The following is a 22,258-nucleotide window of genomic DNA, read 5'->3' as shown; positions in this document are numbered from 1 at the left end:
GGGGTCTGTGGGCCTTGCTGAATCCAGTGGCATTTACTCGCTCGGGGGCAGACCTGGGTCCTGATGGGACGCTGCTGGCTGCAGCGTCAGGCCGCATCGGGGCACACAGTAGGTGCTTCATAAGAGCAGCTGTTTTTGCTGCTGTGCCAACGGGATGCATTTCAAACTGGAGCTCAGGCCGTGGACATCGCCACCAGTAAGAGCAGATTGGGTTTTCTTAAAATGGTTTTCTTTTCAGATACTATTTACATACCTCAGAGTTTCCTGGACTAAAATGTACAACTCAATGGCTTTTAGTAACTTGGTGGAGCTGTGGTGACTAATTTTAGACTTTTCGGTCAGCCCACAGAGAAACCCTGCCTGTGTCAGCAGCCACCCCACCACAACCGTACCCCCCAGACCCTGGCCACCGCTGCCTGCTCTGTGCTGCTTTAACTTAGTGGTGTGTTTTTGAGGCTCATCCATGTAGCAGCGCTTTATTTTTATTGCCCAGTAGGGTTGCCCTGAATGAGGAGACCACAGTTGTTTATCCATTCATGAGTTGAGGACGTTTGCGGATGTTTCTGTGCTTTGACTGTTGTGAACGGCGCGGCTGTGAACACACGTACAGGTCTTCGTGTGGACGTGCGTTCGTTTGTTTACCTCGGTACACAGCTGGGGGCGAAATCGCAGGGCCCAGTGCTAGGACTGTGTTTCGCCACTGGAGAGATGTCCAGGCTGTTGCCCGCCGCAGCTACCCGGCCCACTGTCCCTCCAGCACGGGGAGGGCTCCGGGTTCCTGCCTCCCCCAGCGCGTGTCACCGGCCTTTCTGCTTCAGCCTCCTGCTGGCCGGTTTGGATGACTGGCGTCGTGGAGGTCTTTTTCTTGTGCTTACTGGTAGTTGGTCCAGGGTGGGTTCTCATGTAACTGTTTCATTTTAATTTTAATTAACATGTAGTTGATTTACAGTGTTGTGTTTGCTATTTCAAAAATGTCTCAGTGTGCGCAGAACCCGAGAGGAGTGGGTTGCCGCACGGCCCGCTCTGTCCTCGGAGGTCGTCCGGGTCTTCCTGGCGGTCGCAGCACAGCGCAGCTGAGCCCGGTGCCCCTCCTGGGGGCGGAGCCGGCATGTCTGTGTTCTTGGCAGACTCGGTGACTCACTCACCGGGGACAAACACGCTGGGAAAAGGCCATTCAGACCTCCTGGAAAGAACGGAAAAACGTCACTCTTGCAAATGAGGAAAAAATAGGCATGCTCTGGAGTTAAAACTGGGTTTCTTTTTTTAGTCGTCAGGGGAAAAACCGCCTTCGTTCGGTCCCTTCAGGAGGGACGCTTGCAGGCACAGGCACTTGACTCTGGTCTGCAGCCGTGAAGGAAGTCCTCCTAGCGGCTGCCTTCCCGGGAGGCGTCAGGCCAAGGCAGCAGGTCTTGACTGAATGTGTTTGGGGTTTGGATGTTTTCTTGATGGTGCTGGGCATGTGGACAGGGTCCTTGTTAAAGCTGGGTGTTCTCACCCTGAGGAAGCCTGTCCCCTCCAGCGTAGTTCTCTGCTCTGGGGCATGTGTTTCTGCATACTCCATGTAACACGGAACACGCACTGAGAGGCCGGCCCGGCAGGAAAGCCAGGGAGAGTTTGGCGGCGTGTTCCCGGGACAGTTGAAGTGCAGAACTTAGGTGTGTGACTCAATATTTGTATGTTCCGTCACAGATGAGACTTCACAAGTAAGCCACACACATGTCTCAAGAACGCTTGAGTGTGTTGGCTCCCTGAGCCCAGGGCCCACCTGTGCTGTGGTCCTTGGGGCTGGGGAGCTAGCTGGGCAGCCCAGCAGGCACCCTGAGTGTTGAATGTCAGGGTGCTCTGGCTGGAGCTCTGGAATGTCCTCTCCAGGCTCCCTGAAGTGGTCCCCAGAGTGTTTGTACCAGGGCGGGCTGAGGCCTGACCTCCTGTGTTGGAATCTTGACTCAAGGCATGTTTAATCACCTTAGCTTATTAACCTCACTCATGGTATGCATTGCATTTTGGAGCAGACAATATAAGGTTTTGTGTGCATATTAAATATACAATAATTTAATTAATGATGATTTGATCTTAGTGAATGCAAAATGTAGCTTTGTGTTTTCAAAGATGTATACAAATTCAGATTCTTCCTTTGATCTTTACAAACTTATTTTATAGGAAGCTGATGGTTTAATTCTGATAAACATCGACAGTGGGAACATCACCTACTCTAACGATGAAGAGGTTGATGTTCCCGACATCCCTCTCCTGGCCGCACAGACGTTCATTCAGAGGTAAGGGGAGAGATTGTCTGTGTTTGGGAAGGTCTTGCTCAGGTTTGTACTTGCCACATGAGTATCTTTTCCAACCTTATATTAACAGATGGCTTATGTATTTAATGGGGCTTCCCTGGTGTCTCAGACAGTAAAGAATCTGCCTGCAATGCTGGGTTCCATCCCTGGGTGGGAAAGATCCCCTGGAGAAGGGAATGACTTCCTACTCCAGTATTCTTGCCTGGAGAATTCCATGGACAGAGGAACCTGGCAGGCTACAGTCCAAGGGGTTGCAAAGAGTCGGACACGACTGAGCAACTAACACTTTTACTTTTTTACTTTTTTTTAAAATGTATTTAATAGTTTAGAAATTATTTGTGAATGCTTAAATATAAAAGTTGGTTGTCTTTATTCTGATCCTGTCTAAACACTGAGTGGCCCCTGAACCAGGGGACAGTCACAGCCCCGGGACACCTCCCAACCCCCTTCTGGACTCATGGTCTCTGAGGTCCTTTCTCCTTCATTCCCTCATTCCTTCATCCATTCACTCACCAGATGTGTGTCCAGCGCGTCGGGCAGAGTATTGTATAGTGAGCAAGCCGACGCGGCCCCCGCCCCGAGGACTGTCAGCTGGGGGACCCTGACGGCCGTGACCCCCTGCCCTTCCCTGGGCGGGCAGCTGTCTTCCCCTTTTGCCCCCGCCCCTCCTCCCCCACAGAGCTCTCTCTTAGTGCTGTTATTTTTCCATAACTGTGTCGTGGCCATCTCTGTGACTAAACCTTACTGGCTGAGCTCAGACCTGACACGCTTTTCCCAAAGAGGGCAGGTGATAACTGGTGAGGCTCCGCAGGTCCCATGGCCTCTGTCGTGGTGGGAGAGGCGTGGCAGCGAGGGGCCCCCCCACGAGTGTCTTCGGGGGCTAGTGAGGGGAGGTGTGGTCACTACTTATGCCAGGATGAATGTGGATCCAGGGCGGGCGAGGACAGAGCCGGGCCCCCTCGGGGGGGTCCTGCAGAGGGACGTTCCCCTCTTTGGAACCTAATAAGGTGGTGGTGGGAGAGATCCTGCTTTTGTATTCCAGCCCAGGTGTGGACCGCAGACAGGCCGGGTGTGGAACTCGTGGGCGGACCCTTGTAGGGCGAGGGGCAGGGGTGAGCGTGGCAGCTGCTACTGGCCGTCTCCCATCTGTGCTCACTGGCCCCCTTTATCTTGGCTGCTGTTGGGAGGTCAGACACAGGCAGAGCCGAGGCCTGAGAGCAGGGGAGGGAGCGGGTGGTCCTCCGCTGGCTCCCTAACTTGGCTGTTCTCATCTGTGCCTTGTACTGTGTATCCGTCAGCAGGGGCTGCTGTAACAAACACCTCCTAAGAACAGATATCTACTGCCTCCCAGTCCTGGAGGCTGGAAGTTCAAGGTTCAAGGTCAGCCAGTAGGGCTAGTTCCTCCCTGTGTCCTCACGTGGTCATGCCCCTGGGGGCGTCGTGTTTTAATCTCCCCTTATGAGGACACCCGTCATACTGGAGTAGGTCCAGCCTCATGACCTCGTTTTTTTTTTTTTTTTTTATTACAGGTAATTTTTATTTATTTATTTTTTTTCAATTTTAATTTATTCATTTTAACTTAATTGCCTCTTTGAAGGCCCCACCTCCAAACATAGTCATGCTGTGAGGTGTTGGGGGTCAGGACTCCGACATGGGAATTTGGGGAACAGATCGTTCAGCCTGTCACATCTTGGCATTGATTATTCCCTCTCCCTGGATGGTCTCCGCAGAGTCGATGGGAGTGCCACCTTTATCAGTGGTCCTCCCATCGTAAACAGTCTTACAGCACCCAGAGCCTGGGCTGCGGGTGTGGAGGCCTGCGTGGCTGCTGGGTCGTGCTCACGGGGCCCGGCCAGGTGGCCTGGTGGAGTGTCTCCCTGTATGAACTCAGAAGGCGAAACCCACATTCCTCACTGTCTGGGTTTCTGATAAGCAAAGTCCGCATTCCCTGATTTTTGAGGACTGATCTTGGCCAGCGTTTGACGAAGCTTCTCAAGTGTTTGCTTGGGTGGAGCATATCCAATAAGATGAGATCTCGCCTCTGCCCACGTGTCACTGTGAGAATTCTAGAACATTCCCAGGGTTCTTGCTTGGTCAGACCCCCAGAGGTGGGATGTGGCATCTCAGGCTCACCACGAGGGGCTGTTTATAAACGTGAACTAACCTGTGCGTGGTTGGTGGCATGTCTGTGAAGGACCCTGGGACCGTCATCCAAGCCATGGCCGTGGGCCTCCTCTCGGGGGCCAGGTGCGTGAGCACACACCCACCGTATTTGGTGGGAAGACGCCCCTGTGCCTGGCCGCCCTGTGCATGCTGTCTTCCTCGCTTTGAGCAGAGTGTGTGTTTGCCGTGTCCCCTTGCCCCGCTGGATCTCTAGACACGTGTCACGTGGGTTTATTTGCATATTTAAAGCCTCCGACTCTCTCCTTGGTGTCCAGGGTTTAGTGTAGAAGTGCAGCCGTGGCTGGTGCTGGGGAGGTGGGGGTCCTGTGTGATGAAGACCTCTGAGAGCCCCCATCCCCGAGAACCGCCCCCGAACGAGTAGCCACACCTCGAGCCCCCGCACCTTCCAGGGCAGGGCCTTCCCGCCCAGGCCCACTGGGAACCCTTCGGCCGTTGTGGAAGAGGGAGTGTTTAAAAGAGGGACGGGATGACTCAGCTTGGACAAAAACACCTGTCCAAAGACAAGGCCTTTGTGGGTTCCGCGCTAATGAGCTGTTTGTGTTGGGACGTGAATAGACTCTCAACCGGAATGTGTTTTTAATGACATCCCCTCTCCGGTATCGATAGGTGTTCCGAGCATCCTAGGAAGGTCAGTTGAGCTCTCCCTGGAGGATTCTCTCTCCTGCCCATGAGCTGTGGTCATGTGCTGTGGGCTGAGCTGTGGTCACTGTTCCTCTGTTCCTTTCCAGGGTCCAGAGCCTTCAGCTGCACCACGAGCTGGACCTGGCTCACCTCTGCGCCAGCACAGACGTGAACGAGGGCCGGGCCTCCAGGCGGGCCTGGCAGCAGCAGCTCAACTGCCAGATCCAGCAGATGACCCTGCAGCTGCTCGTCAGCATCTTCAGGTATTTAAAGCCCCTCCAAGGTCGTCACCCGGTCCCCAGCCTGCTCCCAATTCCACGCCGGCTGCAGCCCCAGAGCTCAGGAACTGAAATCCAGGACTGACGCGGGAGAGACCCCTGCACCCAGGAGGATCCCTGGGAGTGTGTCGGCCCTGCCCGGGGCCTTCCCACCCACTCCTCTCTCCTGCAAAGGACCACTTTGGGCGGTCGGCCCCGGGTTGAGGGACAAATGGATTGTTTCGGGATTGCAGCCCACCCGAAGGAGAGCCCAGGCTGGTTAGCACCCAGGACTGGCCCCTGTTAGAAGCTTTTCTTCTTTCCCTGCATTGCTGTCACCTCCAGCATCGGAGTCCGTTGTGTGTTGCTGGGACCCAGGTCTGAGCCCAGTCGGTCAAGCGGACGGGGCAGCGTGTTTGCTGCCCCGGGATGTAGAGCAGGGTCCAGTGGTTGTTCTGGCCTAGATGTGCAGTGCTTTAAGGGAGGTCCGATAGATCCATGCCGACATTCACGTTAACTGTGTGGCGAAGTTATCGGTAGGAAAGCCTTCAAGCCTTTTTTTCCTTCCAACTCTCTCTTCTCTGCTTTGTCTTGCAGCCTGTCTCCCCTGCCTCACCCCCTGCTCCTCCTCCCACCCTCGGGTCGTGTGGCAGGGAGGGTGGCAGGTCCAGGTATTCTTCTGATCTGGACGGACTCAGCCTGGGAAGGGTTTAGACCAGAGCTGGCCGACTTGACAACACTGTGTGATTCGACATTTTAATGGTTGTATTTTTTAGCCGTCTTTCCTTACATAAAGCAAATAATCTATTAGGGAAAAAGGGGATGTTACATTATAGATGGGTTGCATTAGCTCTCTGCTTAAGGCACTATAATTTGTGTGGTCATAGAAACGTTGTCTTCCTTTTGTTCTTTTAATGTGACTTCCCAGGGGCACTAGTGGTAAAGAACCTGCCTGCCAACACAGGAGACGTAAGGGACACGCAAGGCTTCGGTCCCTGGGTCGGGAAGATCCCCTGGAGTAGGAAACGGCAGCCCACTCCAGTGTTGTTGGCCTGGAGAATCCCCATGGACAGAGGAGCCCGGTGGGCTACAGTTCACGGGTTCACAGTTGGACACAACTGAGCATGAACGTGGAAGCTTGCTGAGTTCAGTTCATTAAAAAGGCACAGTATGATTCTAAAAGTTGACTTCCCCTAGATGAAGTCATGTCTGTCCTCACAGGAGAAGGAAAACATTGAACATGCTGTGTCCTGTATACGTTCTGTGCGGTTATTGATTCTGTTGGTAGCTATCACGTGAGATCTGGGGCGTCGTGTGGCCAAGTCCCCACGGAATGCAGATTTGGAGGTGGCTGGTGGGGGTCCAGCTGGCAGCCAAGCTGGGCTAATACCCAGGGTCTGTCTGCCCTTCCTGTGTCACCACCCTGAACTCAGTCTTATTAGTATGAACAATTATGGACGATCGCATCTTCTGCCTTTGAATAAGGAGCTAAGGGGCTCAAGACAGACCCCTTCCCTCCTGCCCGCCCCCAGAGCTTCATTCCAGTTGGAAGAAAGCTATATTGAAGTGGCAGGATAGCCTGACCACAGGTTACACCCAAACCCTCGGGGCTCAATAATCCTTGTGCAGACAGGGCTTTTCAAACTGTGTATTTCTTGCCATCGTTTTTCTGCTAACAGCAATGTGTTGTTCATGTGTTCAAAAACATTTCAACAGTTAGACTGTCTTTCTTCATCAGGGAAGTGAAGAACCACTTGAATTATGAACACAGAGTGTTCAATAGTGAAGAGTTTCTCAAAACAAGAGCTCTGGGGGACCAGCAGTTTTATAAACAGGTGAGAGGCGCACGGGCGTGTGTGCGTGTGTATACTCCATCCTTTGCACTCTTCTGTGCTTCAGATAGTTTTCACATCAGGGTTTCCATCATCTGTTAGTACTTTATTCTGTGTTTTAGCTTTTCTAGAAGTTTGAGCCTGGGTCCTGCTGATCCTTTGCCCAGCTCTTATTTTCTTAATTGGCTTTTTAGAGTGATATACGTGTAACTCAGTGCACCCACCTTAAGTGTAGAGTGTGCTGAGTTGCGACCAAGGCCCGGGCCCAGTAGCCCCTTCCTCAGCCTGGATCTGGACGCATCCTATCAGCCCGCACAATTCCATGCCCTTCCCATCACCGCCTCCTTCCCTGGGCTGGGCCATGTCCGCTGTCCCTGGGAGCTGACTGGGAGGTTGTTCTGTGTGAGTCTGTGGATGGGTGGGCTGGCTGTGAGGTGGGCATGTGGGGGAGACTGCCATCCCCAGGAGATCCCAGAATTGATGACTCAGCTGCTGTTGTCCTGGGGGGCAGGGTGGTTTGGGCTTTCGAATATTTTGTGATTTTTCAAACGTAAAGAGTGATTCTTTGAGGTTGGTTGGTGAGGGATTGAGGAGGATCTTACTTTAGATTCTGATGAACTAAGAAAGCTGCCTGTGTTGGGAACTTGGGTCTAGAGGTGCTGGCCAGAGGCCTCGGTGGGTCGGGGAAGGACAGTGGAGCAGGCGCAGTGACCGCCCCTCGGGGCCTCTTCCAGGTCCTGGATACATACATGTTTCACGCCTTCCTCAAGGCCCGGCTCAGCAGAAGGATGGACGCCTTTGCCCAGATGGACCTCCACACACAGTCCGAGGAGGACAGGTGTGCATGTTAGGTTCTGAAGGATGCGCCGCTCCCTTGGGGTCTGTCTCTGGACGGATGAACGATAAATCAAATCAGAGGAGTCTGACATTTCGACGTGAGGGAGCTGGCTGGCGGGCCTGGCTCCTCCCATGCAGCTCTGTTTCTGGGGGGTGGGGACACTGAAGTGCCCACAATGCAGCTCTGGGTCTGCGTTCGGGCTGTTCTTTCCCTGTCTTCCTTCTCACACTCTCCCTACATCTTCGCCATTTCCTGCCTCCTCTGTGTTGCTTTTCCTGAACTCCTCAAACATGCATCACCGTCAACGAGGCCCTCGTTTATCCTGTGTGTGAGACCTCTCCTGGGGGGCGTGGCCTGCACTCAGCCTTTACTACACGAGGGAGAGCCAGGCAAGCTCCCGCCATTTCTCCCTTGGCAGGGGGATACTGGACACTGATCACCACACTTGGGAAAATGCCCAGTTGAGCCTGTTCTTGGATCATTATTGTACATGTCAGATGTTGGGATTTTCCACCCAGGATAAACGGGATGCTCCTGAGTCCGAGGAGACCCACGATCGAGAAGATGGCCAGCCGGAAGTCCTCAGTCTCGCACACGGCCCACCGGCGCATGGTGGTCAGCATGCCCAACCTGCAGGACATCACGGTGCCTGAGCTGCCGCCCCGGAACTCGTCGCTTCGGAAGATACAGACCACGGAGTATGGGAGCAGCCACACAGGTGGGCCGGCCACGCCCCTTCCGTGACCTTTCCCAGTCACGTGATTCTAACGCCGCCAGTTGCTGAAAGAAGTCAGCTCATTCCAGGAGAAGGGAATGGGCTTTTTTTTGGGGGGGGGGCAGTGGGGAGGTTCTAGTAGTTTGATTATTTGAAATATTTTTAGAATATTTATTTTGCAAACTATGTTCATTATAGAAAATGATTTCTTGTCTGCGTGTTCCATCACCTGGTTCCCAACTGCTGAAGACCACAGCTGTTCACGGTTTTCACGTCTGTCATACATGTGTGGGTGTGCGTGTATATGCACATGTGCCTAGGAGACACATGTTTATGTGTGTCAGTGTCTAACGAGGTGCAGCGACTATTAAGCCTCCAGTGATTGCCGACCTTCCTAGGTGTTGGGGTACACAGGCAGCCATTGCCCCCGCCCCCATGGACGGGGAGGAAGGCCGACGATAGAAATGCGTAACACCGGTGGGGGTTGGTCGAGATGTTCAGTGTGGTGACATGGTCGGGGTGGTGACGGGCAGGGCCGTGCCGTGGGGGTGGGGAGCAGCGCTGTGGTCTCAGGAGGTGGACGCTGGGGGAGGGGCGTGCCGTGGGAGGCAGCGGCTGCATCCCCACCCACGTGCAGAGCATCTGCTTAGGGTCCCCTTGCTGGTGAGTTGCTGTAAAACCCATTTGGACGTGTGTGAGCCCACGTGTCCTTCCCACGTGAGCCGCAGCGAAGCCGGTCACGTGTGATGCTGCTTGTGGATGCTTGGGGCTTCTCCTCGCAGCCCCAGGGAGGGGTCTCTGCCTGTCCTCAGTGGATGGAGAAGTGGTGGGGAGACGGTGCTGTGGGTGGAGGCACCAGGTACCAGCCGGCGTCTCCTGTGCATTGCCGAGAACCAGAGGCTGAGGGAGGAGCATGTCCTCGATGCCGGGAGGGGCTGTGTGTGCAAACGAGCAAGCTTCTGGAGGGCCCTGGTGGGTCTGAGTCCCCCGCGCAGCTGCTGCCGGCTGTGTGACCCTGGGCAGGTTGCTCTGCCTCTCTGGGCCTGCACGCCCTCTCTCGTAGAGCATCGTGGGGCTCCGCGCTCTGCACTGGGCCCGCGCGCTGTAGGCAGATGTTCCGCTCCCTCTGCCCCTCCCCCAGGCTCCTCCGCCATCCTCCAGGCTTTGTCACTGAGACCCCACCTCCTTGGGGTGAGCTACGTCCTGTGGCCTGGCCTTGTCCACTGGCGCTGCCTGGGAGCCATGGGGGTGAGGTTGTGGAAGGCACTGGTGTGACACACAGCTGGTTAGGCGTGACGTGCAGCAGCTGGTGCGGGGGACCAGTGGAAACCTCGGCCCCCGCACCTGTGAGATGAGCGTGGCAACAGCACCCACGCACGGAGCTGCTGCTGAGGTAAAAGAAGCGGCTGCTTAACAGGGCCTGCCTGCCCGGCAGCTACGGCTCAGCCTAGGTCATTAGCTTAATCCTCCAGTGAAGACTCAGCATCACGTGTTTCAATGTAGCCATCAGCTGTTTTAGCAAATAAAATAATGCCGTACTCTCAGGGTGCCACGGGAGGCCGCTGGGGCCCCCCTCAGCACGGGGTTCGTGGAACTTCCTGGAAGATATACCTGGTTCCTGCTCCATGCTGTACCCAGGGCCCAGAGACAGCAGAGTGCTGGGGCGGGAATGCGCGTCGCCTCTAAGGTCTGTGCTTACCACTCACTTCCCCTTCACCCCCAGTTCTGGACGTGCCCCCCAAGTCGACGCACACCTTCAAGATCCCAGAAATCCACTTCCCGCTGGTGGCCCAGTGCGTGCAGGCATTCTACGCAGACTGCGTGGCCCAGCTGAGTAAAGCCATGGGCTCACTGGCCCCCGAGAACTCAGTGCTGCTGGCCAGGTACTTCTACCTGAGGGGGCTGGTGCAGCTGATGCAGGGCCAGCTGCTGGATGCTCTGCTGGACTTCCAGAGCCTGTACAAGACCGATGTGCGTGTCTTCCCCACCGACCTCGTCCAGACGACCGTGGAGTCCCTGTCGGCACCCGAGCGCACGCAGGCTGAGCGCATGCCTGAGCTGCGCCGGCTCATCAGCGAGGTCATGGACAGGCCCGCGGACGTCCCCAAGGCCGACGACCGCGTCAAGAACTTCGAGCTGCCCAAGAAGCACATGCAGCTGGACGATTTCGTGAAGAGGGTGCAGGAGTCGGGCATCGTGAAGGACACCGTCATCATACACCGGCTGTTCGAGGCGCTGACTGTAGGTAGGAGGATGCCCGCGGTCGGGGGCACCCTGCCAGCCAGGGAGAGCCTCGTGTGTGTGGGGGTCACTCAGTTGTGGAGCCCGCCAGGCTCCTTTGTCTATGGGATTCTCCAGGCCAGAATGCTGGAGTGGGTTGCCATGCCCTCCTCCAGGGGATCTTCCCGACCCAGGGATCAAACCTGGGTCTCCTACACTGAAGGTGGATTCTTTACTGTCTGAGCCACCTTTGCCTTCCAGAAAGCCTCATGGGTGGGGGCTTTACCTGCTGACGGACCCAGCAGCTGGCCGAGAGAGGTGGAGGGTCTGGGGAAGCTTGGTGACATCGGTCCTGGGGGACCTGCTCACGGTGTGATGATCCCTCCCTCTGACATGGGGACCCATGGCTGGGATGGGAGGGTTCCTGCATGAGGAGCAGGAGCCCAGCGGATCATACAGACCCACGAACACATAGAGCAGCACAGCGTTGGTGGGGCCATCTGCCTGGCACCTGCCCACCAGCCAGCAGGGCTTTTTCTTCCAGGCCTCAGACTCCCTGTGACAGGGTCCCACGGTGGTTGGGCCTGTGTGGAGGGTAGAGCACAGGAAGTGTTATTAGATGCTGTGAGGAAAGAGCATGCCAGCTCAGGGGGTGTCCAGCCAGGATGACCGCCTTGTCCAAGAAGGCTGCCCATGGGCCCTGTATCTGGGTTTTGAAGGATGGGTAGGAGTTTTCTGGTCTGGGCACTGCAGACCAGTGTGTACAGAGGCATGTTACCGCACATTGTCACTGTGCTGGGAGGCTAGAGCGTGACCGGAGGAGGGGCCTGACCTTGGAGGAGTCGGCCTCATGAACACGGGGAGCCTCACCCTGGGAATGAAGTGAAGCAGGCCTGCTGGGGGGCACTCGCTGTGCAGGGTGTGAGGGGCCCGCTAAGGATGGAGGGCAGACGGGTTCACGACACGGAATAGAGCCACAGGAGCCAGACACGGGGAAGCGTCAGGATTAAGACGAGCCGTTTTTCGCAGCAGCTGAGTGGGAGCTGGGGGTGGTCCCAGCTCCGTGTTATAGATAGGGAAGCAGGTTCGCTCCGTATCTTGCCTGTGATCACATTGCTGAATATCAGTGAAGCTGGAGTTTGGACTTGGGTCTTTCTCCAGCTCTAGAGCCCCTGAATACTGGACGTTTGGGAAGGTTACTGAATCAATTAAGATCATCATGCTTAGAAATAATGATGCATTTGTTCACATAACTAGAGTACGGAGATAAAGATCAAGGCTTCAGGTTAGGCTTGATCCAGCACTGCGGGAGGGTCCGAGGATCTGTAGTGCCAGCTACACCCTCGGACTGGCCCCAGGACGGCTGCCACCAGTTCCAGAGGTGACACAGCACTCTATCCTTGTCCCAGGGTCCCCACCCGGCGCCCCGGGAGGCACTGAGACTGCCTGCCTAGGTAGGGGCTAGGAGGACAGACAGACTCAGCCCAGATCAGGTGCCCACCTGGGGAACTGGGTGAGACGGGGACTCTTTCCCAGGTGGGTCCTGTCCAGGTAGACTTGGGTGCTGACGCCACCTGCTGTCTCCGGTGGGTAGTGCGCAGCGTCCTGGTGTACGTGGCTTTAAGAACCTCTTTTTATCTTTATGAAACTAAGGACACGAGAAACAGATTGACCCAGAAACATTCAAAGATTTCTACAACTGCTGGAAGGAGGCAGAAGCAGAGGCGCAGGAGGTCAGCCTGCCTTTGTCGGTGATGGAGCAGCTGGACAAAAGTGAGTGTGTGTACAAGCTGTCGCGCTCCGTCAAGACAAATCGCGGGGTGGGCAAGATCGCCATGACCCAGAAGCGCCTGTTCCTTCTCACGGAGGGGCGGCCAGGCTACGTGGAGATCTCCACCTTCAGGAACATAGAGGTGAGGCCAGGCCTGGGGCCGCCAGCCGTGGGCCCGCCCCACTCGCAGCTGCTGTTCACCCCAGGCCGTCATTTCACTTTCCCTCCTCTCTCGCTGCCTCTGCAGGATGTCAGAAGCACCATGGCCACTTTTCTGCTCCTGAGAATTCCCACTTTAAAAATCAAAACGACGTCCAAGAAAGAAGTCTTTGAAGCTAACCTAAAGACGGAGTGTGACCTCTGGCACCTGATGGTGAAGGAGATGTGGGCCGGGAGGAAGCTGGCCGACGACCACAAGGTCCGTTCTCACCCGCGGCTCCCGTCTCTCGGTGATGCTTAGCACAGGGCCCAGGCACAGCGTCTCGTCAGAGGCACTGAGGAGGCTGTGCTCTGCGTGACTCGGTGCGAGGCCCTGGGGGCAAACACGGGCCAGCCCGCGGGGCGGTATGTGTGGACCTGGGCTTGGCCTCTGCATTCCGCCTCCTCTGCTCCAGGTGGCACCCGGGAGGGCAGCGTCGGGGCTGGACTCTGGCAGGCGTGAGCTCGACTCTCACCTCTTTCCCTTTCCAGGATCAGGGTTCTGGGCGGGGGTGTATTAGGTCCTTTCCACAGGGCTGTGTTTAAAATCCCAGGGGATTTTGTAGCTTCACTGACTTTGGGCCAGACTGATGGCTTTGATTGCAGCAAGTTAAGATTTCCTAGTCACGAAGGGTACCCTGGACAGAGGTAAGACATGAGGGGCAATGTTTGTCTTGTCCGAATGGCAAGATGAGACAGGAAACCCACAACAGAGTGAGCAAAGGGTCCAAATTGGGAACTCATATGGGGAGCAGTTTCTAAGGTTCTCGAGAGCTGCAGCTCACTGGTCACCAGGGAGACGCAGGTCGGGGCGGCAGCCCACCTAGGGGCAAACTTGAGGGGAACGTACTTCCAGGGGTGGAAGAGCTGCCCTCTGTGATGGACGTTCTGTCCCTGGAAGAGCCTGAGATCAAGGAAATGGAAGGAGGCTTCTGTTTAAAATAGGAAAGGGAGGACTAGGTCCTAAGATTCCAATGTTCTGTGACTTTTGGACTCTCTGATTTTACGCCCACTTGGTTATTTAGCACAACGCAGGTAGCTCCATGGTGAAAACTGCCTGCCAATGCAGGAGATGTGGGTTTGATCCCTGGGCCGGGAAGCTTGGAGAAGGAAATGGTAACCCACTGCAGTATTCTTGCCTGGAAAATTCCATGGACAGAGGAGCCTGGTGGGCTGCAGCCCATGGGGTCGCGAAGAGTGGACAAGACTGAGCGACCGAACAACAGCAACAAAGTGGACCACGGCTGCAGGCGCCCGGGACGGCCGCACAGGGGCTGCAGCACACCGGGCCTCCCCGTCCATCACCAGCTCCCGGAGTTTACTCAAACCCGTGTCCATCGAGTCAGCGATGCCATCCAGCCATCTCATCCTCTGTCGTCCCTTTCTCCTCCTGCCTTCAATCTTTCCCAGCATCAGGGTCTTTCCCAGTGAGTCACTTCTTCGCATCAGGTGGCCACAGTATTGGAGCTTCCCATCAGTCGTTCCAATGAATATTCAGGACTGATTTCCTTTAGGATGGACTGGTTGGATCTCCTTGTTGTCCAAGGGACTCTCAAGAATTTCCCCCAACACCACAGTTCAAAAGCATCAATTGCTTTCTTTATTGTCCAACTTTTCTTTATTGTCCAACTCTCACATCCATACATGACCACTGGAAAAACCATAGCCTTGATTAGACGGATCTTTGTTGGCAAAGTAATGTCTCTGCTTTTTAATATGCTGTCTAGGTGGGTCATAACTTTTCTACCAAGGAGCAAGTATCTCTCAATTTCATGGCTGCAGTCACCATCTACAGTGATTTTGGAGCCCCCAAAATTAAAGTCTGTCACCATTTCCACTGTTTGCCCATCTATTTCCCATGAAGTGATAGGACTAGATGCCATGATCTTAGTTTTCTGAATGTTGAGTTTTAAACCAACTTTTTCACTCTCTTCTTTCACTTTCATCAAGAGGCTTTTTAGTTCTTCGCTTTCTGCCATACGGGTGGTGTCATCTGCATATCTGAGGTTATTGATATTTCTCCTGGCAATCTTGATTCCAGCTTGTGCTTCATCCAGCCCAGCATTTCTCATGATGTACTCTGCATATAAGTTAAATAAGCAGGGTGACAATACACAGCCTTGATGTACTCCTTTGCCAATTTGGAAGCAGTCTGTTGTTCCATGTCCAGTTCTAACTGTTGCTTCTTGACCTGCATACAGATCAAGAGGCAGGTGAGGTGGTCTGGTATTCCCATCTCTTTAAGAATTTTCCACAGTTCGTTGTGATCCACACAGTCAAAGGCTTTGGCATAGTCAATAAAGCAGATGTTTTTCTGGAACTCTCTTCCTTTTTTGATGATCCAACAAATGTTGGCAATTTGATCTCTGGTTCCTCTGGCTTTTCTAAATCCAGCTTGAACATCTGGAAGTTCACGGTTCATGTACTGTTGAAGCCTGCCTTAGAGAATTTTGAGCATTACTTTGCTAGCATGTGAAATGAGTGCAATTTTGTGGTAGTTTGAGCATTCTTTGGTATTGCTTTTCTTTGGGATTGGAATGAAAACTGACCTTTTCCAGTCCTGTGGCCATTGCTGAGTTTTCCATATTTGCTGGCATACTGAGTGCAGCACTTTCACAGCATCATCTTTCAGGATTTGAAGTAGCTCAGCTGGAATTCCATCCCCTCCACTCGCTTTGTTGGTAGTGAGTTGTTGTTCAGTTGGTAAGTTGTGTCTGACTCTTTGCAGCCCCGTGGACCGCAGCACACCAGGCTTCCCTGTCATCACTGTCTCCCGGAGTTTGCTCAAACTCATGTGCGTTGAGTCAAATGATGCCATCCAATCACCTCATCCTCTGTTATGCCCTTCTCCTCCCACCGTCTATCTTTCCCAGCATCAGGGTCTTTTCCAGCTGGCTCTTCACATTGGGTGACCAAGGTATTGGCATGTTAGCTTCAGCATCAGTCCTTCCAATGAATATTCAGGATTGATTTCCTTGAGGATTGACTGGTTTCATCTCCTTGTGGTCCAAGGGACTCTCAAGAGTCTTCTCTAACACCACAGTTCAAGAGCATCAGTTCTTCGGTTGTTAGCTTTTATGGGCTGGGTAATTTCATAGGCTAGTAAGTGGGAGGATTAATCCAACTATTTTGAGGAAGGGGTGGAGACAACCAGTATTTGTCTCAACTAAGAGAGCATAAGTATGTGACATGAAATCCAAGTTTAAACTCTGCAGGTGGCTTTGAAAACCACACATTTTTAAAAGCATTGCTGTGTGTAATGGGACAGAGTCTTAGCGGGCCATGATTTCAGAGACGCTGTGCTGAGATGACTGTGCCTCCCACAGGACCCCCAGTACGTACAGCAGGCGCTGACCCACATTCTCTTGATGGACGCGGTCGTCGGCACGCTGCAGTCACCGGGAGCCATCTATGCGGCCTCCAAGTTGTCCTACTTTGATAGGATGAAGAATGAAAGTAAGGTTTTTATCTGGTTGCCTTTTGTCTTATCAGCTGGAACCAACCCACATGTCTCGAACTTCTTTATTCTGCACTTTTCCCTTTTGAACACCACACCGCCCTCTGCGTCTTTCGTTTTCTCACTTGGCCATCCCCTGGAGCTCTCTGCTCCTCAGGACGCACACTGAGGCACCTCAGCATTTCACTGTCTGAGTAACAGTCCACTTTACCCCGTTCGGTGTTGGTCCTGAATCTGAATTACCAATGACACCACAACGGGGTTTCCGTTGAGTGGCTCACAGAATCGCCGTCGCAGTCTCTGGAGCTCTGTGATCAGACACGCCCGCTGCAGAGCCGCAGGGACCCCCGTGCGTGGTTGTCCTTGACTGCTGGACCGCACCGCTCAGGCGTGGGGAGACCCTCGACGGCCGTCTCACTTTTCCCCCTTGATTTGGTCAGTTCCTTGCCCCTAGGAATTCTCTGAAGCCATAGAGGTCAGTGGTTAGCTCAGGTTTTTATTTTTAGAAGATTTTTCAAGTCCAGGAAATAGTGAGAAGATAAGAATAGGTTTATGCCACATTTTTAGCTACTTCTGTTTTGTGTCCACTTTTAAATGATCTCCTAAAAGCAGCTGTCCTGCGCTTTGCGTAAAGAAGCAGAGACTATAGAGGACCACTTACTCTATCAGCCTTGCTGCGTGCGGGAAGTCACACGTGCTCGATTAACCCCACCCCGTGAAGCTAATTCATGAAACACAGATGAGCACGTTGTAGGGATTTTTAAAAAATTATTTTGCCGTGCTGGGTCTTTGCTGCGGTGCGGGTGTTCTCCAGTTGTGGCGAGCAGGGACGACTGCTGCGGCGGGCGGGCTTCTCGGTGGTGGCGTCTCTGTGCAGCGCAGGCCCTAGGGCGTGCGGGCTTCAGTAGCTGCAGCGCGCAGGCTCAGTAGCTGTGGCTCCCAGGCTTAGGTGCTCTGGGACACATGGGATAGTCCTGACCAGGGATTGAGCCTGTGACCCCTGCATTCCTATCCACTGTACCACCAGGGAAGTCCTGTAGGGATGTTTTTTGGATGACAACTAGTTTTGCTTGTATGCATTTTAAAAAACGTAGCAGTCTTATTGAGATATAGTTCACACACCATTCTCTTTCATAGCGTACACCTTACTGGTTTGAGTGTATCCAGAGCTTTACAGCCGTGGGCACAGTGGGTTTCAAACATTTTCCTTAACCCAGTGAGAAGCCCCATACATTTCGCAGCTGCCTCTCAGCTGCTGAGCAACCCTGAATCTACTTCCTGTCGCTGGGGCTATGCCCCGTTTCTGCCTAGTCAGAGCTCGTCCTACACGTGAGCTCACAGCAGTAGCTGTCCCGCGTGTCTGGCGTCCTTCATGTGGTGTCGCGCTCCAGGGTGCGTCCGTGTGGCAGGGTCACTGCTTCATCCCTCTTGTGGCTGAATGTACTCCGCTGGGTGGATACAGTATAGTTTATCCCTCCCTCCATTGACCGTTTGAGGTTCCCTGCTTCCTGCCTGTTGCACACAGCACGTCTATGAATATTTCCTGTACAAGTTTTTGTTTGGACATGTTTTTATTCCTCTTGAGTCAATAGCCAGGAAGAGTCTGTTTAAAATGTCATCCCAGAATAAGTGGAAACAAACCCCGGTTTTGTGTTCATTGCCCTCAGGGCGATTTGCTCTTTGCCGTGTCTTTCACTAACCGTGACATCACTGGTGCTTCCTGGTGCCAGGAGCCCCTCTCCTGTATCGCTGGAACCCACCCCCCAACTGCTGCCACATCCCAGGACCCCACTCTCGGGGAGCAGCCAGGATGCTCCAGTTGCTGGAGGGACTCGGAGGAGCTCTTGTCAACAGTCCTGGAGCCAGATGTTGATGGCAGGGTTTTTTCTCCCCCTTAATTAGGACCCAAATCACATACACACTATACTCGAGCTGTGGCGACCACTCCATGCTCAAGCCCGATCTTTGTCAAGAGTTTGCAGAAAAGGCTTCTCACTCTGGACACCGCGTCCGCAGTCTCCACGGAGGGACCCAGCACATGACACTCACTCTTGATCCCACACTGCAGGGGCAGTCCCCCAAGCTCAGGGTTCCGGATCCCTTGTTCCCAATCAAGGACCGTTTGCTCTGTGTGAAGCGTAACGAGGCAGCGATACGTGATCCCGGGCTTCAGTGATAGCTTGTGGGCCATTCGTGATGGAAGGTCTAAAAATGAAACTTTCTGAAGTTTGCACCCCGTCCCTGGAGGGAGGCACTTGGCAAGCACTGGAGATACCTGTCGTGTGTGTGTCAGGGGGTAGGGGGCGGGCGTTGTTACTGGCACTGACCAGGTGAGGCCCGGAGTGCTGCTGAAGCTTTTGCAGTGCACAGGACTCCCCCGTGGCAGCAGCGCCACCGGCCAGCGTGAGAAGCTGCTTGTGGCTTGGATTGATGAAGTATTCAAGGGCTTCTCCCTGCTGGAGCATCCCTAACAGCTGAGTGTTAGATCATTTAGCCTGACAGCTGTGTTTAGATGACAGGCAGTGTGAGACCTTGGCAGACACTCACCCTCTGGCCGGAAACGCTTGGCTTTACTTATGTCCAGTTTAAAGAGAGCTTCATCTTCGCAAATCCCGGCTTTACCCTGGGACTAATATCCTAAGGGAAGCAGCGTGTGTGAGTATGTCCTGGAGTCTGGGGACCTGACCCCCACGTGTCTGCGTTTCAGTGCCCATGGCCATTCCGAAGACGACCTCGGAAACCCTGAAACACAAGATCAACCCCTCGGAGGGGGAGACCACCCCACGAGCCGTCGACGTGCTGCTCTACACCCCAGGTGAGGCCGAGCCCGGCTGTGTGGCTGCGGGGTTTTGTGGCTTTATTGACGTCTACCTGATTTACAGCATTGTGTTCATTTCTGCTGTGTGGCGAGGTGATCCAGTCAACGCGTATACACATCCTTCTTCATGTTCTTTTCCGTTGTGCTTCATCACGGGACACTGGTTACGGCTCCCTAGCTGTCCAGCAGGGCCATGTTTGTGTCGCTGCTGTTCTTTTCAGCAATCTGGGAGCTGAGACTTGTGTTCAAGGTCAGCACTGAAGTGGAAGGGCAGTGGAAGGATGAGGGTGGACAGGCCCAGGGGGTTTTCTGCCGTTGGAGGCAGAACTCTGGGTGACCAGGTGCAGCTGCTCTGTGGACTCGGAGGCCGCAAGGGGTCGTGCATGGCTGAGTCCCCATTCAGCCTCGCCGTCCTCACGTCCAGCGGATAAAGCCCCTGCACGCACATCTTTGGTCGGGGCGAGCTTGTTGTCACTGGGATGGGATGACGGCCCCTCCTGGGCTGATGCGCACGTCTGATGACACGGCTGGCTGTTCCCACCGGTCAGGGACCAGGGGAACACCAGTCAACCCCTCCGAGAACTCTGGGAGCCAGGGAGCCAGGACCCGGGCACTGAGCCTGGCTTTGGAGCATCTCAGGCTCTGGGGGACTGCAGACAGCATCTCAGTGGGCAGATCACCCCAACAGGGCCAGGAGACCAAGGCATGAACGCCCCAGAAAGACTGGCAGATTCACACTTCTTGGACTAGGACTGAGGTGGTGCTAGAGCAGGGGTGGGGGAAAGACAGTCTCCATTGTAGGAGGTGCTGGGACACTGTGGGTCCATGCGGAGAAGATGGAGCTTAAGCACACCTCAGATCACACATAGCCATCCGCTCCAAGGATGAAGATCTGAACATGAAAGGCAAAAGCAAACATAAGCAAGTGAAGCCTGGAGATGATAATATAGATGATAGTCGTGACCTTAAGATAAGGAAACAGGTCACAAAGCACGTAAAAACTACGGGCCGTGAAGGAACAGGTTGGCGAATTTGACCATGTAAAGGATTTTTTAAAGAAACTTTCAAGTGCGTGAAAGTGATGGTCGCAGACTTGGAAAGGATGTCCGTAAGAGGATAGACTTGACTTGGGATGTTTGAAGTCGGTGGTATTTAAAGGGCGGCTACAAGTCAAGGAGAGTAAGAGCCCGATTCAGAAGCGGGCAGGAGGCCTAAACACTTCCCCACGGAGGAGATCCAGACACCCGACTAAAGCCAGCAGCCTCATGAGCGCCAGGGACATGCAGACAAACCACAAGTGAAAAAGCAAAATCTTCTGGAGTCAGAGCGGCCACGACGGGAAAGACCAGTGGTGCTCAGTGCGGTGGCCACGTGGAGACAGCAGGAGCCCGCTGTGCTCGTTGCGGGGGCGCCGTAGACCCTCCCTCTGTCCCTGAGCCCCCTCCCCACTGCCTGAAGCACTGCCCCCAAGAGAATGCTCAGGCCTCCTGCCATCCTGCCTGGGGGAGGGCTCTGTGTGTGTTCTTCTCTGGCTGAACCAGCCGGTCCGCAACGCTGAGCTCCAAGGGGCTTGGCGGTTCAGGCTGTGCTCACCTTTGGAGCCTGGGCACCCAGGGTGGCACCTGGCACTGAGCAGGACCTGAGTCTTGGCACAAATCACGAATCCCGTGCTGATGCAGCAGGGGGGTTTTCTTTCAACATGTCGGGTTGCTTTCCTCTTCAGGGCATCTTGACCCAGCAGAAAAAGTGGAGGATGCTCACCCCAAATTATGGTGCGCACTGAATGAGGGCAAGGTGATCGTATTTGACGCTTCCTCCTGGACGATTCACCAGCACTGCTTTAGAGTGGGCACTTCTAAGCTGGTGAGTAAAGTGTGCTGTCCAGTGTGGACAGTTTTCATCAGCTTCTGGGTTAAGTCGCGAACATGTCCACCTGCATAGGTAGCGGATGCTTGAACCCCACGGTGTGATCACTGAGTCCTGTTGAGTTGGGGTCAGGGCTTTCCTTTTTTAAGAGCTTTGTGTTTCTGTCTGTCTACTTTGGGCTGTGTGTGTCTCTGTCGCTGTGCGGGCTTTTCTGTAGGTGTGGTGAGCAGGGGCCGCTCTCTAGTCTCGGTGCTTCTCACTGCAGTGGCTTCTCCTGTTGGGGAGCACGGGTTCTAGAACATTGAGGCTTCAGGAGCTGTGATTCCCGGGCACCAGGGCACAGGCTCAGCAGTTGTGGCACATGGGCCTAGCCCTCCACAGCATGTGGGATCTTCCCGGATCAGGGATCGAACCTGTGTCTCCTGCATTCGCAGGCAGAGTCTTTATCACTGAGCCACCAAGGAAGCCTGAGGGGTTTTCATTTATCTCGAGCTTTTAAATTGAATGTAAACCTGTTCTGTCTTTCACTTAAATAGTCTTATTTAAGTGAGCAGATAATGGATTTAACCACTCCCACACTCTGAAAACTATTATAAAACTGGGTTTCAGTCCTGTCAAGGGCAGGGTGGTATTTCCACATTTCCATTTCCAGTCACCAAAAGTGGACACTGGAATTATTTTAACATATTTGGGGTTGAGACTGAGAACCACTTAAATAAAATTTGCATCATATTACAGTTATCGCGTGGTTAAGAAACCTCAATTGTTTGAGCTTTTAGACTGATAACTTAGTCAGCTTTACCGTATTAAAAGAAAGTTCAGTCCAGGTCAGTCGCTCAGTCGAGTCCGACTCTTTGTGACCCCATGGACTTTAGCACTCCAGGCTTCCCTGTCCGTCACCAACTCCCGGAGTTTACTAAAACTCATGTCCGTTGAGTCGGTGATACCATCCAACCATCTCATCCTCTGTTGTCCCCTTCTTCTCCCGCCTTCAGTCTTTCCCAGTATCAGGGTCTTTTCAGATGAGTCAGTTCTTCATATCAGGTGGCCAAAGTATTGGAGTTTCAGCTGCAGCATCAGTCCTTCCAATGAATATTTAGGACTGATTTCCTTTAGGATGGACTGGTTGGATCTCCTTGCAGTCCAAGGGACTGTCAAACATCTTCTCCAACACCACAGTTCAAAAG

General features: G+C 53.9%; 1 protein-coding gene across 3 annotated transcripts in view; it reads left to right on the top strand.

Annotated features, from left to right (window-relative positions):
* Positions 1-22,258, top strand: part of DENND3 (DENN domain containing 3) — a 50,416-nt gene that overhangs the window by 17,072 nt on the left and 11,086 nt on the right. For 2 of the 3 annotated variants that reach the window (XM_005215308.5, XM_002692572.6), the window contains exons 8-18: positions 2,161-2,276; positions 5,207-5,362; positions 7,095-7,191; positions 7,923-8,026; positions 8,545-8,744; positions 10,465-10,986; positions 12,615-12,874; positions 12,980-13,150; positions 16,257-16,386; positions 19,095-19,202; positions 20,929-21,068. In XM_005215308.5, the coding sequence (XP_005215365.3) occupies positions 2,161-2,276; positions 5,207-5,362; positions 7,095-7,191; positions 7,923-8,026; positions 8,545-8,744; positions 10,465-10,986; positions 12,615-12,874; positions 12,980-13,150; positions 16,257-16,386; positions 19,095-19,202; positions 20,929-21,068 (2,004 nt within the window). The remainder of the gene's footprint in view (positions 1-2,160; positions 2,277-5,206; positions 5,363-7,094; positions 7,192-7,922; positions 8,027-8,544; positions 8,745-10,464; positions 10,987-12,614; positions 12,875-12,979; positions 13,151-16,256; positions 16,387-19,094; positions 19,203-20,928; positions 21,069-22,258) is intronic. The other variant, XM_025002007.2, reaches the window with a different exon arrangement.

This window comes from Bos taurus, chromosome 14, assembly GCF_002263795.3.
Source record: "Bos taurus isolate L1 Dominette 01449 registration number 42190680 breed Hereford chromosome 14, ARS-UCD2.0, whole genome shotgun sequence".
In the NCBI taxonomy this organism is placed as follows: domain Eukaryota; kingdom Metazoa; phylum Chordata; class Mammalia; order Artiodactyla; family Bovidae; genus Bos; species Bos taurus.
This window is presented reverse-complemented; position numbering and strand designations above follow the sequence as displayed.